Source organism: Amphiprion ocellaris, chromosome 1 (assembly GCF_022539595.1).
Source record: "Amphiprion ocellaris isolate individual 3 ecotype Okinawa chromosome 1, ASM2253959v1, whole genome shotgun sequence".
Taxonomy (NCBI): domain Eukaryota; kingdom Metazoa; phylum Chordata; class Actinopteri; family Pomacentridae; genus Amphiprion; species Amphiprion ocellaris.
In genome coordinates this window covers 16719729-16734718 of record NC_072766.1, presented here as the reverse complement: position 1 = coordinate 16734718, position 14990 = coordinate 16719729, and the positions used below count along the sequence as shown (strand labels likewise).

Below are 14990 nucleotides of genomic sequence, written 5' to 3'. Positions count from 1 at the left end.
ATCAGGCTTTTATTTTCAGCCTCAGGATGAAAAACTTTCCAATCCCTGCTTTTTTCTATCTGATCCCATCATAAGGTCTCACATTTTCATTGTCCCACATTTAGGTTCATGAATAAAAACCTGTAAAACTACTGACATTTCCACCATCCTAGTCATACCTTGCCTTTAGCTCTAATGGTATTAGCATGCTAATATACTGAACAAATAATTTTTGTTTGAAATTCAAAGTTGCACCTAAGTAGAATCTCACAGGATCACCAGCATGAGTGTAGACTCCTATTTACCAAGACTCTGACCTTGTCACTCCAAACCACAGACTGTATAGAAGAAGATAAATGAAGTCTGTCACCCATTAGTTCGTGGACATTTTTTTGAAGCCTTGAGTTGAGAACTGGCAGAACCTGAGAACACTTTGCACACCTATACAATAGGAGCCTGTCAATCACAAGGTAGTTATACCCTAAAGCATACCTAGCTTTATCGTCTATTTTACAGAAAAATACATTATAATCTAGAAAATCAACTTTATGCTATATTGGAGGAGATTTAAAACTGTTTAAAACTGCAATTGAGACCATGAACGCATTAGAAAAATGTTTGTCGAGAGAACAAGCCAACTGAAAAGTAAGGTCATTTTCTCATAGAACAACCAGAGGAGTCACCCCCTGGTGGCAATTGGACAGAATGCAAGTTTAAGTCACTCCTGCATTTACTTCACTTGTCAGACCCAGAGACCTGTCAATCCTTTCTGTGCAGTCTATGATCCCTCCAATGAAACATCAAGCTCAGCTCAGCGGGGAACATACTTACCCCAGTTCCCCAATAGTGAAACTGGATTGAGAAGTTTCAGTCGGATGCTATATTGGGTACAAGGTTTCTGAACTGCCGTCAGCAGCAGCACAGCCTTCAGGTTAGCAATGTGCGCAGCCATGCGGCAAAAGAAGGAGCAAAGTGCTGGCAGCTTAAGTACACCTCAATGATTATAAAGGTGGTGCAGTGAGAGGAGTCTGTCGAGTGAGTGGAGAAGTGGGCTGTTCAGACTTTTAAATATTTTGCTGCTAATTAGATGTTATACCTCCTCTTTGAGCTGATAAACAAATGTGTTCATAATGTTGTTCTCTTTATATTCAGAGCTAACAAGGCTCATTGCAGTAAGACCTAAATGCAAGGCTTTACCACTTCATTCTTAGGGCATCTTCACACATTTCTTTTTCATACCTGTTGAGAGCTGCTGCCCTGGATAACTCTGTTTGCCCCCAACCAGCAGCAGCAGCAGCAGCAGCACCAGAGGTTTTCAGGTTTGTTGCATAACATCTGCACAAAAATAACTTTCCAAGATGACAGGTTGGCTGATAAAATTTTCATAAACGTTATCTGATCTGAAGTTATTTATAGAAAAATGTTGATTTAAGTCTAAACCCTCAATCCCATAATGGCGCAAAATTCAGTCAAGCGCATGAATGTGTGCACAGACTGTACACACAGCAACAGCAGCTGTAATCTGTGCATGCAGGGAAAAGGTGAATTCCCAAACACAGCTGAGTGAATTACTCATTCACATCATAGAACTTCATGTATTACTCTTTTTCTGTAATTCATTCATGTATTAATCGTCATCTCTGTCTACACAAAGAGGTGTACTGCCTGTTTTTGATTTTTTTTAATCTCGTGTCTGTTTCACTGATATCTGCCTTATTCACTTGATTCCACTAATTCTTTATTTTTTTATGTTTTGTGTATCAAACACTTTGCAACACTGGTTTTAAAAAGTCTTATAAAATGTGATATTTTATATTTAGTAAATTTTCTTTTCACATTTGATGTGCTTCTATTTTTTTGTAAAAGGTATTCTGTTGGCTTTTCTGCCTCAGAGTCCCTCCTTCTTTCAGTCTTTCTCTCTCTCCTCCCTCCGCTGAATACATGAAACAGAGGAAAAGCGCAAGAGGAGAGGCAGCGAGTCTGCATTTACAACTGTGTGGCTGTGTGTGTGTTAGTCTGAGTGAGAGAAAGAGAAAAAGAGACAGTCAGAGAGGAGGAGGATGCAGAGAGGAGGTCGATTCGGTCGACCTGTCCGGGTCTCTCATGTCACAGATGTGCCCTCAGGAGCTGACCTCTGTCTCTCTGTCTGGAAAATAACCTGGAAAAACTGAAATGGAATATTGGAAAACTGCACCGTGGAGAACAGTCGGGGCAACGTCCCTCCTGCTGCTGCATCAGAGACAGAAGAAGTGAAGGGAAGAAAGGAGAATGAGTGACGTTTTTAATTTGTATCTACATAAGAAAGTGAAGAGGAGACGGAGTCTTGTGGACCTGTCTGACAACTGTGGGAGGACGGAGCAGATTTATACGTATAATTGTACTCTTAGTGTGCTTTTGGCTTTCTTTGAGGGAAAGGCAAAGAGCAGAGAGGAGATAATAGGAGAGGAGAGGAAAGGGGAGGAGAGAGCAGAGTGTAGAGAGTAGAGGAGTACAGAGGAGGAAGGAGAGGAGAGGAGAGGAGAGGAGTGAACACACCAGATGGGATCCTGGCATTAATAAAATGTAAGTATAAACATTTAGTTTGCATGTGCTAAGAGCGGCACATGATGCTGCTGCTACTGTTGATGTCTCTGATGATGATCACGATGATGTTGATGAAGTCTTTCACCACTTTGTTTTCCTCCACATACTCCTCTTCCCCCTTCTCTTAACCATCTTTAATTTCTCTTGCTCTAATTCTCTGCGTCTTAATTCCTAGTTTCTATTTCTGTGTTGCTCGCTCTCCTCTCTCTGCAGGTCATGTTAGATAGTAACGGTGCAGCAGGGGAGCGAAAGGCCACTGTCACATTAGATTAACATTAGCAGACACACACAGAGGGAAAATATACGCTCAATGTGTGAGGAGAGACTTTGTATCTCCCCTGTGTGTCTGTGTGTGTGTGTGCTGGAGTTTAGTGTGAGCTGAGCTGAAACAGTCATAGCAGCTATAGGGTTTTCTTTAACCACACAGAGAAAAACAAAGAGCTTTTATGCCACATAAGTACTTGGCCAGACTGCAGAGACACAGAAAACAGAAGTGAGAGGAAGATCGGTCTCTCCAAAAAAACAAAAGTAGGATGGAAAAGTATTTTGCACTGACTGTTGGCATGCTGGATCTAGACTAAACATTAGATTGTGTCACATTAGATGAGGCAAAATGCAGCAAAAGAGCTGCTTGCATGCTTATTTGTTACTGAGCTCATTGGCTTTTATTTTTCAAGCGGTGCTTCACATAGTTCAAACCAAGTTTAAAAGAATAGTCTGACACAGCAGAAAATATTCACATTTGAAAGGGTTAGATGAGAAGATTGATACCAGTGTTTGGTGAAACTGAACCTATAGTCAGGGTGGGTGTATGTATATTGGTAGTGCCTGACTTTCCTTAAATTCCAGCTAATGCAGAAATCAAGAAAAAGTTGGAACGTGAGTGGAAGTTAGAGCTGAGCTGAGCCATGCAAATGTACCAGTCACTCAAAGTGGCCTCGCCCATAATTATCCACAACTTCAACCTTTGATACAATTGAAATAGGTAAGTTATATGAAAATTCACTCTCCGTGAAGTTGTCAGAATCAGAAAATTAGCTACAGAGACCAAAATGTTTTTTCGCAACGGTCTGTAAACACGTAATTTTTACTATAAAGTTGGACATTTTAATTGGCTCACTATTGGAGCCAGCCTCAAGTGGACAGTTAAGGAACTGCAACTTTCAGAGTTTGTCGCTTTACCAGTGTCTTTAAAACTGGCCGCTTGATAGATATAGTCATGGAAAAATTATTAGACCACCCTTGTTTTCTTCAATTTCTTGTTCCTTTTAATGTCTGATACAACTAAAGCTACATTTGTTTGGAAAAATATAATGATAACAACAAAAATAATTCATAAGAGTTTAATTTAAGAGCTGATATCTATACATTTTCCATGCTTTTCTTGATAATGACCAAAATCACTGAAGTTCTTATATCAATAGCTATGGCATTGCACTGCCAAAAACAGTGCTTTTAGGCATTCAGTGTTTTCTTTTCTGTCTGTTTTTTGTCACATGATCCACACAGGAGTTAGTGCTTGATTGCATTACCATTGTTTTTGATGACTGCATCCATGCGTCTTGGCTGCTCTCCACCAGCTTCTGACATTGTTCTGCTGTCACAGCAGCCCATTCCTGTCGCAGAAATTCAAACAAATTTGCAACCAACAAATTTTGGGCTTGTGGTTCTCCATTTTGCGTTTGATGATTTTCCACTGGTTTTCAATTGGATTTAGATCTGGTGATTGAGCAGGCCAAGGCATGGTCCAATGTTCTGGTTGTCCATCCAGGCTTTAACTGACCTTGCCCTGTGACAAGGGGCATTGTCTTGTTGGAAAATCCAGTCATTGGAGGCAGGAAAGAGTTTTCCTGCTGATGGAAGAAGACTGTTTTCAAGGGTAGCCCTGTACATGACCTGGTTCATTTGCCCCGTTCCACCCAGACTGAAACTACCCCAGATCGTCACTGATCCACCCTCATGTTTTACTATAGGAGCAGACAGTCTGGTTTGTAGCTTCTCCAGGCTTCCTCTAACCAGTAAGTTGGCTGGAGTGGGCATCAACTGAAAATTTGATTCATCACTGAAGAGAACTTTAGCCCGATCATCAACAGTCCAATCCTTGTGATCCCCAGTAAAGAGTAACCGGGCTTTCCTCAGCTTTTTGTTGATGAAGGGCTTCTTCCTGCCCTGTGTGACTTCAGATCAGCTTCAACAAGTCGGTTTCAAAATGCCCTTGCCGAACAAGTCACATTTCTCCACAGTGCCCACTCATTTTTAAGGTCCCTGAAGGTCTGACAACAATTTCTGACACAGGAACGGATGAGTGACGGTTATCTCATGGGGTAGAAAGACGTTTCCTGTCGTGACCAGCTAGCAGTTTGGTAGTACTGTGTTGGACTTGTTTTTTCTTGCTATAATGAACGGCTGTGTTGGAGATCATCAGTTTTTTCGCTACCTGTCTCTCACTCATGCCAATTTCCAGCAGTGCCAAGATGACTACCTTTGTGGCTTCACATCATTCTTTAGTTTTAGGCATTATGTGAGAGCTGACAACTTGTGAGTTGTGCTACGGCTTGAATATAAGCAGGAAACCACTCTAGGCCTTTACATGTGCAGTGCTGCTTATGACATGAAATAGTTTCTTACATGCCCCGGGAATACGATTAAGCTTAAGCACATCAAATAGGACATAGGAAGTATTATGTAATCATCTACATTTTTTGTTGTGTTCATTGTATTCTTCAGGTATTATACCCTTAGTGGTACCAGGCATTAAAATGAACAAGAGATTGAAGAAAACAAGGGTGGTCTAATCATTTTTTTCCATGACTGTAGATAGATAGATAGATAGATAGATAGATAGATAGATAGATAGATAGATAGATAGATAGATAGATAGATAGATAGATAGATAGATAGATAGATAGATAGATAGATAGGTAGGTAGGTAGGTAGATAGATAGATAGATAGATAGATAGATAGATAGATAGATAGATAGATAGAGTGAGTGTTGTCGGTATAAACAGCTCTTGTTGTCTAGACTGTTGGACAGAGTGTGACAGGCTGTAATGAGCTGGCTGCTGGCCAAATGTCTCATTCTAATGTCATTACATAACTGAGATATTCAGCTCCATGATAGTAAATTATGACTATGAAGATTTTCATTTACCTGCTCTGACACTGATGACTATCTGCTCTCCATTTTCACGAGCTCTCTGCTTGTTCATAAGGATTTTACAGATGTTACTTCATAAAGCAAAAGATCAATTCAATTTTATTTTTAAAGAGCATAATTTGTTAAAAGGCATTAAAAAATGAACATCCTGAACTATAAATAATTTCTGATGGCCCAATGACAAGCTTTTCGCTGTAACATACAGTAACCCAAATTGTCAAATCCAGAGACAGAAAGAGAGAGGAAGAGGGAAAGTGGGAGAGAGAAGGGCAGCAACGTCCTGCAGCATTTACACACAACATCACAAAATGACCCTGACAGTCAGTGAATTTAGAAGTGCTCGGAGGTTGTCTTGTGTTTGGTTGTGTTATGTTGCATTGCAGTGTAAAGTGATTAGTTATCGTGTTGTTTTTGACTGTTTACTTAGTTCTGTAACTGAATTACAGATCTGAGGTGTCTACATATGCTAATGAAGGAGCAGGGATGGGACAGAAGTGCATCTTGTCAGGACACGCTTTCATAAAAATCAAAGATGAAATGCAGAGTTGTTCTCCAGTGTGTTTTGTGGTTTCTCCTCAGAGGTCAAGAGTGCTGCGCTTCTGCGTTGTTACAGCTGAATACATTCTCAGAAATTAGGCCAGTTTGATCTTCTCTGAGAGCTTCATCCATTTTTTATCTGTTAAAGTTTAAACTTCTGTCTTTACAGCTTCACAGCATGAGAGTACAACATCCAGGTTTGGGAGTCTTTATATTTCTACACAGTTTTGGTCTTCAGTGTTTAAAGACTTCACTGTTAATTTTTCAAGGACTGTCTTTTCATTGTGTAATATCCACTCTGTTGTTTTTCCTGAGGACAGCACAGTCTTCACTCAACCACTTGGCCTGTTTACAATCATTAATAAAGAGTCTTAATGGGGCAAAAGCTCAGTGAGAACATATTAACATGTAATTAAATGTGTTTAAAGTTGCCAGCAGGGGAAAGCAACACATTCATGAAATTAAAAAAAGTTTCAAAAAATAATAATTACACCTGCGTCCTTTTAACCCAGCTCCATTATGTGTCTTGATTTTATTTGGTTTTAAGACTCAAGATCATGAAATGCTGGGAAAGAAAATCAGTAATAGAAGTCTTGCTGAGCAGCTTCACAAATTTTCTGTGTAATTAGAAAGTCATGCTTCAAGCCCAGTTCAGATGTGAAATGTCACTCGTGCAGATATTTCTTTATTCAAGTGTTACATTTTTGCAGATAAAGAGAATAAAAATGAGTAAGCACACAGATTTTCATTTATCCTTTGAAAAACATAAACGCTTAAAGAAGACTGTAAATGTTTGCAGGATCTGAGTGTTAATGAGTCCAGGAAGTGATGATAATTTAAACACACTTATCTTACACTGTTACGCAACACAATAATAAGCAGTAGTCTCTAATTGACATTATCTCCTTTAAGGAGATAGCTGATGTCGACAGGTTTATTTCTGGAACGGCACAACTCAGCCTGTCAAACCACATCATCGCATTTTTTAAACTGACATGGCACAACGTACACATCATAAGAAATATGCAAAGCCTTGAGTTTAATAAATAATAATAACTGGGGCCTTGTGACCTTTTAATACAAAGCTGTAATAAAGCAAAGAGCGATCTGAGGCTCAGTGCTAAATGGGAAGAACGACGGTATTTAACAAATCAAAAGCACAGACTAAAGAAATGTCCCCGTTTTTGAAACACAAACACATCTTTTTTCTTTTTTTGTTACTTATTAATCATCTGGTGACCCCTCAGGTTGTGTGAAGACGCTAAATTCAAGGCTTTTGTCATTGTCATTTTTAAGGAAACAGTCATCCTCAAATCATGATCTGTTTGAAATATTTAAACTCTTGATTGTTGGAGCATAAACAAATGCTCAGACCTTTTCAGTACAAACAAGAGTCTACATTTGGCTCCTCATGTCCAAACGTTAGATTGTGCATAAAGATTTTTCCTTTATATAGTTTGTGGTCCAGATAAAATTGTATAACTGTTTGTCTGGCTGCTGCACACTAGTGTAAGTAATGTGTGACATTGTTCGATGCTGCATCTGAAACAAACACAACATTGTCGGGCCCACAGCACACATGTGCATATTAAACCAATGTCGTATTTCCACTTAAGTGCAGCTAAATGACAAAACTGGGCAATGTGTTAAACTTTAATGACACTACTTTTTACGTGGAAACATTAATGATTGATACTAACTCTGATTTTACAGTACCCAGTTGACATGGACGTCAAACAGCGTTAAGCTGGAAGTTAATGTTTTTACCTTGTACACTGACTCATACACAATCATATTCCAACCTGTAATGGAACATACAGTATTCATGGTTAGCACTGTGTGCTGCAGAGCTGCACTCATGTGCTAAGTTGTGTAAGTAGTGAGACATAACCCCTTAACTAGTTCCTGCTTTTTCTGTGATTTGATTTTCTGCCCTCTCAAGACACATGCAGTTGCTGAGCATTAACACCGAATGAAAGCAACAAAACAAAAAACAATATGTCGGTTATCAGCTGGACAGCAGCATCATGTCTCTGTGATTGTGTCTACCTGCAAGGTCAGCAAAATATCGATGTGAATGACTGCCTGTGTTGGCTGGCTGCAATGTTGATGGCTATTTGTTGCCACCTTGGGGTTGGATAAGTGACCAGTTTTTCCACATCAAGAGCCATATATTGTATATACATTCTATATGTATAGCACCATCCATATTCTATGTACTGTTATGTGTAAAAAGCAAACAAAAACACTTCACAGCTGGCTTTCTCTCTCCATGCTGACTCCCTTCACTTCCAAACAGCCTCCTAGTTAATGACCTGCCATAAATCATGTGTGTGTGTTTGCATTTGTGTATGCAGTTCTGATGCTACATCGCATGCACAAGCGCATTAAAGAGTGTGTGAATACTTGCTCTACTATTTTGTGTGTGTGGCAAAATTAGAATATTTTAGCCTCTGTTTTTTGGGGGGTTTTTTAGGTGTGAATGCCTCGGTGTTGTTTTCTTCTTGTCTGTGCTCAGACATGTTGATAATGACGGTGAAATTGGGAGACAGGTATAGATTTATGGGTGAGGTGTCACAGTTTCTTACAGTACTCTATGATTAACTCAACAATTTGTTGTTTGTTTGGCATTTTAATCACATCAACTTGACTCCATAAAAGATATGTTTCAATTATGGATAAATGGAAGCGATTGGTGATAAATTTTCTATGAGAACTTTTTTTTATAGCTGCCCTCAACACAGAGTAGTTGTGTGTGCTACTTTAGTGAGCACAGCTGGTTGACATGAATCACGTGAATGTGAGAGCTTTAAAATCTGTTATGGCGAAAAGACTGCAAGCACAAACCTGAAGGCACATAAAGATGCCAAGTGTAACAACAGGGTGAGATAACATAACTATACAGATAAAAATGTTATGTTTTGGGTGGGAATCTATAGGTAGAAGAAGAATGTGTGGTTTTCTGACATGACTTTAGATTCTTTCTGTATAGTATGATTTAAACTGTGGGTAAAACATGATATGCCAAAAACATTAACTTCAACTTCTTCCTCATTCTCTCTCTCCACCTCTTTCTGCCTCTTTCCCATCACCCTCCTGTATCTTTTTATTTTTCATTCTTGTTCCTCTTCCTCCATCCTGTCTTGCTTTTGTCCTCCTACCTCCTCCTACCACGCAAACCATCAATCTAAGGGAGTCCTGAGGAACTGAACTGCCCTCTGCAGGAGAATATAATCATCTCAACTCACTGTGAAATCATGAGCACTCCAACGACAGCAAGCCCCACCATGGAGGTGAAGGTGGTCTCCCAGGAGATGGCATTGCTTAGCAACATCCTGGCAGCTTACACCTTCATCGCAGGTAGAAACAATCAAGCATGTATGGCTGTGTGTGGACTCTAAATAGCATTAAACTGTTGTGTTAAGATAAAAGAAAAGCTCTTAACTGTAGTGACCCTTTGTTTTCTGGATTCCCCAAACATCAGTTTGGGGCCTGAGTGCCACACTTTGTTAATAATGTCACAAAAAAGATGCTCACATTGTCTGAAGTTCTAGAGCAAAAAGATACTTGTTTACTTTGAAGAATCTGCAAACATGTTTCTGGCAGCAAAATGTGAACAGAGAACAGATAGCAGAGAGGTGGCTGAAGGATGTCACAGTCTGAAACAGAAGGACATGCGAAGAGCAGAAGAAGAGAAAGAGCAGTGCTGTAAATAAATACATAAATAAATAAATAAATAAATACATTTTTTTCAAAAAAAATTTAAAAATCCTGCAGCGACGATGCCTCAAAAAAAATGTAAAAAAAAGGAATGCTGTAACATTTAAAAACTGCAACAATAGTGCAAATATTTGTATAATAATGATATATTTGGCCGATAAAAATGCAGTAAACCAGTAATTTTATGGTCACACATTGTAAATAAAACCAGTCAAACAATTATTATTTGTAAAAAATGCAGATTTTTGATGTAATATAATCTAAAATAATATTTTTCTGTGGTTTTCCTACATGCTATCTGTAATTTAGCAAAATGGGGAAAATATGTAAAATAACTCAATAAAGAACTGATTTACCATTTTAAAATCTTTAAAATACACAATTTTCTTTATATAGCAGCAACTATCTCTATAATTATGACAGTCTTTGCTGATTTAAATACAGACGAAATAATGTAATTATTTGATAAAACAAAAGTCAAGTCACAGACAATGTGTAAAACAATAAGTCTTTTTTAACTATTTGTAAAAGGGTCAATATATAATTGCAGGACCTTTTGTAACACGGTTAACAGGTATCATTGTTGACATTTTTGTTGTTTTTAGGCCTAAAATCAACATGGCCACCTATAACCAAACACCACATGGCATTTTTACAGAAAGATTCATCCAAATATTATATATGCAATTGAATAAAGTTGAAAGTTATTTATAAAGATATTGTAGTAAAATTGTTGATATGTGCTAAATCCACACTTGACTCACACACTACTTTATATTAAATAACTAAGAAAACCTTGGAGTCTTTTCAGTCTTTTCTTTGGGAGGAAATGACATCATGTGGAGCAGGTCATGTGATCTGGAATTAATATCCTTGAGAGGTGTTTTTGTAATGGGTAACTTAGTTGAAAGTGATTTCTCGGACACAGATACAATTTGTTATTTTCCATATAAAATTTGATATATTGCCAAAAAAGAAATATCTGTCATGATTATTTCAACTTAACAAAAAGAACACAATCAAAACAGTTCATGCAAAACATTTATTTTCCACAGTGTGGGTGCAGAGAGGGAAGCAGAAGAGAACAAAGCAGCAGCTGACTGAACATTTTACTTCCTTGCACACCTTAAATTATTTGTTGGTTTGCCCTCCGTCTCTCACAGACCAACCTGAGAGGACGGCGCTGGTGTTTCTCGGCGGAGTGTGTGTCGGCCTTCTGGTCACACTGTGCGCCATCGTCTTCCAGATCCACTGTCGAGCTGACTGCCACTATGGCAACAGCAACAACCCCCAGCATCGCCAGAGTAAGAAACATCACCAACGCCGCCATCACAACTGTCCCATCCATCAGCAGGGCGACAGCAACCCAGACCCCACTGCCGTCGTGGCCTCTGGAGGGACTGGGCCCACTGGGGACAGCGAGTCAGAGGACTGGGATGACACGTCCGACCTGTCAACACGGAGACGCAGGCGCTTTGAGAGAGCCCTGCTGCACGCCACCATGTTCACATCAGCCGAGGGTACACCGACACACACACACACACAACACACATCAAGATCAATACAATCAGCTGATAATGTCCAAACACTAAAAACAGTCTTAACAACATCCAACAAGCTGCTTGGAAATCTAAATCACCCTGTGCAATTTTTCATTTCCATGGTTTCAGCCTAATACAGTGTCAGGATATGTTTACACAGACTCTCTGTAGATGTTCCCTCTGATTATCTCTGAGCTCAGCTGTCAGATACACTCAGACACATGTGCTCCTATAAAATAGAATAATGAGAAGAATAGAAATTTGACTGTTACGTGAATGGACAGTGTATGAGTGCGTTTCAACCGTTTTCTCTGTGTGTGTGTATCGTCAGAGCTGGATCGAGCCCAGAGGCTGGAAGAGCGGGAAAGGATTCTCCGGGAGATCTGGATGAACGGACAACCAGACATCAGCACGGTCACTCAAAGCCTCAACAGATATTACTGACACGAAAGTAAACACAAGGGCAGACTGGGAGGCAAACTGAGAGAAAACAGAAAATATAGAGGCAGACAGACGGATGAACGGTGAATAAATGGGTGCGCAGGTGAACAAACACTGTATTAAATGAACAATGATGTATTGACAGCACCAAAGAGATTCTTATCAAACAGTCAGTGACCGTGCAGCCTGCAGCAGCCCCTCCAGGAGCACACATGAGCGGTGATGGCTCTGTCCTCCAACACAACATGACAGTTATGTGTTTGGAAGAAGAAAGCCAAGCCACAATGGGACCTACAGAGCACAGACGGCCAACGCTGCTGCAGATATTTTGTAGATCCTGCAATGTGTTACTGCTGCCATAAAGTTACAGGGATTTTCTAATTTTTCCATTTTTAACAGGTGCTTTGGAGATGTGCAGGAGGAGTCAGGTGCTGTTTATGAGTGTACAGTATGGATTTAAATGATGTGTTGTTGTTGCACTTTTCCTCAGCTCACCCTTATTTGTCTGTGAACCTGCTATAATCATGGGTTGAGAACTGGAAACTGAAATAGAGAGAGATCGATTGATCGAGCACATTAACTCCATGCAAAGAAGAAGGTCCGCATTTACTGCTGCAGTTCTCAACCTCCTTTATGATGATTGCACACTAATAGGTGAGACATTAAACATTAAAATATGGCATCAAGGATTTCCTAACAGCTCTGTAGGCTGGCAGCTGTAGGTTTAGATGCATATTAGAACAAGAGATGATTGTGTCTGAGAAGGTTGTGCTCTGTATGTAGTCTGTAAAGTTGAAAATATTAATAAAATTAAAGTCCTGGATTTCACGAAAGCTGTTTTCACGTATCATTCAGTGAATTCCCCAGTTTAAAACATCCAAATAGTGTCTCAGGGTCTGTTGCACGTACATCTTCTCCTCTACAGTGAGATCATCACTGAGATGTGCAGGAGTTGCTGAGCTCCATAGTTCAGGTACCACTACTGACTTGGGTGCAGGAGATAGAGAACTGGAATCCAGGATGTCCGTTCGAACTACAAAGATGCTGCAGCAAGGAGAAGAGAGGCCAGACAGGGCACGGGGGAGTCATCATCATCCCCACATCCCAAGACTGGGTTCCAGTCCCCAACAAATAACCTTACATTGAAGAAGCTGACTACTACTGCTGCTAACCAGCTATCATAACTGATGAAGAAAATGAAAAGCCCTGGAGGTAAGAACATGAGCAGAAACCATTCTGTATTTGGTAACACCAGATTGTCACTTGAGACCATCACAACACACCTCAATGGACAAAAAAAAAACAAAAAAACAACCCTTCCCTGAGCTCAACCCCCAAACTGAGGGACTGGCTTCAGCAGATCCCAGAAGAGTGCAGTCCTAACAACCCTCCAGCTCAAGGACCAGAAAAAGAAAAGCTCTGTTGTTAGCTTTTTGTGTTATTTTCATCTTGCAATCCTTGAATCTTTGTGCCCTCTTGGTGAATTTTAAAATGGGAAAAGTAATTCATCACTCTACTTATTCAACTGTAGAAAATAGAGCCTGACTGATTTGTGGCTGATACTGAGACAGATTATGAAGGCAAAAAATTCCATCAAAGCATCAACCATTATTCTTTATGTATGTTGAAGTTGTACAGAAAAGGAAAAATGATGAGAGACTGTTTATTTTTCATTAATATGCATCCTGACTCAGAACAAACTGCATATATGATAACACCTTATTTAAAGTATCCCAGATATTTCTTCCTGCTCTGTGTTCTGCATAAAAAGGTTTCATACTAATTGGACAATATATATGTCAATACTGACACATCACTGTAACATTAAATCTTATATATGCTCACATATTAGCACAAACTCCATCATAATAAGAAAGAAACACAAGATCTTAGTCGATGCAACATGACTGATGATTTTAGGAACAATATTTATGCTACAAAACCACATTAAAGACAAATATAATATGATTACAGTAAAAGTTAGTTTTATAATGTGTTCTGGCCAACACTGCGTGTGAGGGATGGTATCAATATGAAGGACTGAATTCTACCAACATGGAATGAGGCAAGTAGTCCGGTGTAGCAGTGTTCACAGTCTCTTTCACAACTAGAGATAAATATATACACCAAATTTCCACCATACTTAAACTCAAGAAGCGGTCTGTGGTGCCAACAGAGGAACAACACTGGACGTACTTTATGTATAAAGCATGTCAGAATTACCTGACTGAATTGTGCCAGAAATCCAACTTTACACAGGTGCTACAGAATTTTTGAATTTACATCTGGTGTCTGTGGCTATTTGAGCAGATTGAACTCATTTACCAGACCATTTACCACTGTCAAGCTCAAGAAACCAGTCAGAGGTGATCTGAACTTTGTGCCGTGGCATTGGATGGTCAGAATTTGCCAAAAACAAGACTCATCAGACCAGCCAATATTTTTTATTCTTATATTGTCTGATTTACCCGCTGTAGTTTCAGTCTCCTGTTCCTAGCTGACAGATGCTGCAGCCAGCCAGCCTGGTCTTCTGCTGCTGTAGTCCATCTGCTTCAAGGTTTGACGTACTTTGTGTTCAGAGATGCTCTGCAGCAGAACTTGGTTGTAATGAGTGGTTATTTGAGTCACTGTTACTTTTCTATTAACTTGAATCAGTCTGACCATTTTTCTCTGACTTCTGCCACCAATGAGTCATTTTTCCCCCCAGAGAACCTCCACTCACTGAATGGAGATTACAGAGCACAGTCTGAAGCAGAATACACAGAGATGGATGTGTATGAAAATCCCAGAAGATCCGCAGTTTCTGAAACCGTTCAACTGAATATATCATGGCCAGATGGATCAAAGTCACTTAAATTATCTTTCTTCCATCTTCCAACTGCAACAGATCACCTAGATCATGTCCACATGTCTAAATGCATTGCGTTTCTGACATGTTACTGGCTGAATATACCTTTGCTTTTAAGGGGTAGTTGAAGAGGGGGCTGCACAGTGATCAGTGGTTAGCACTGTTGCCTCACAGCTAGAAGAA

General features: G+C 39.6%; 1 protein-coding gene across 1 annotated transcript; it reads left to right on the top strand.

Moving 5' to 3' along the window:
* Positions 1-1955: 1955 nt before the first annotated feature.
* Positions 1956-12792, top strand: eva1a (eva-1 homolog A (C. elegans)). Its single transcript, XM_055010920.1, has 4 exons — positions 1956-2541; positions 9450-9617; positions 11141-11497; positions 11850-12792. Exons 2-4 carry the CDS (start codon positions 9515-9517, stop codon positions 11960-11962), a joined length of 573 nt encoding a protein of 190 aa, XP_054866895.1. The 5' UTR covers positions 1956-2541; positions 9450-9514; the 3' UTR covers positions 11963-12792.
* The last annotated feature ends 2198 nt before the right edge of the window (positions 12793-14990 follow it).

What these genes read in the sequence shown, in the direction of transcription:
- eva1a (XM_055010920.1), top strand. Translation starts at nt 9,515, where the DNA reads ATGAGCACTCCAACGACAGCAAGCCCCACCATGGAGGTGAAGGTGGTC. An exon ending in AGCTTACACCTTCATCGCAG is followed by an intron (nt 9,618 to 11,140) that starts GTAGAAACAATC and finishes CGTCTCTCACAG; the next exon opens with ACCAACCTGAGAGGACGGCG. An exon ending in CATGTTCACATCAGCCGAGG is followed by an intron (nt 11,498 to 11,849) that starts GTACACCGACAC and finishes GTGTATCGTCAG; the next exon opens with AGCTGGATCGAGCCCAGAGG.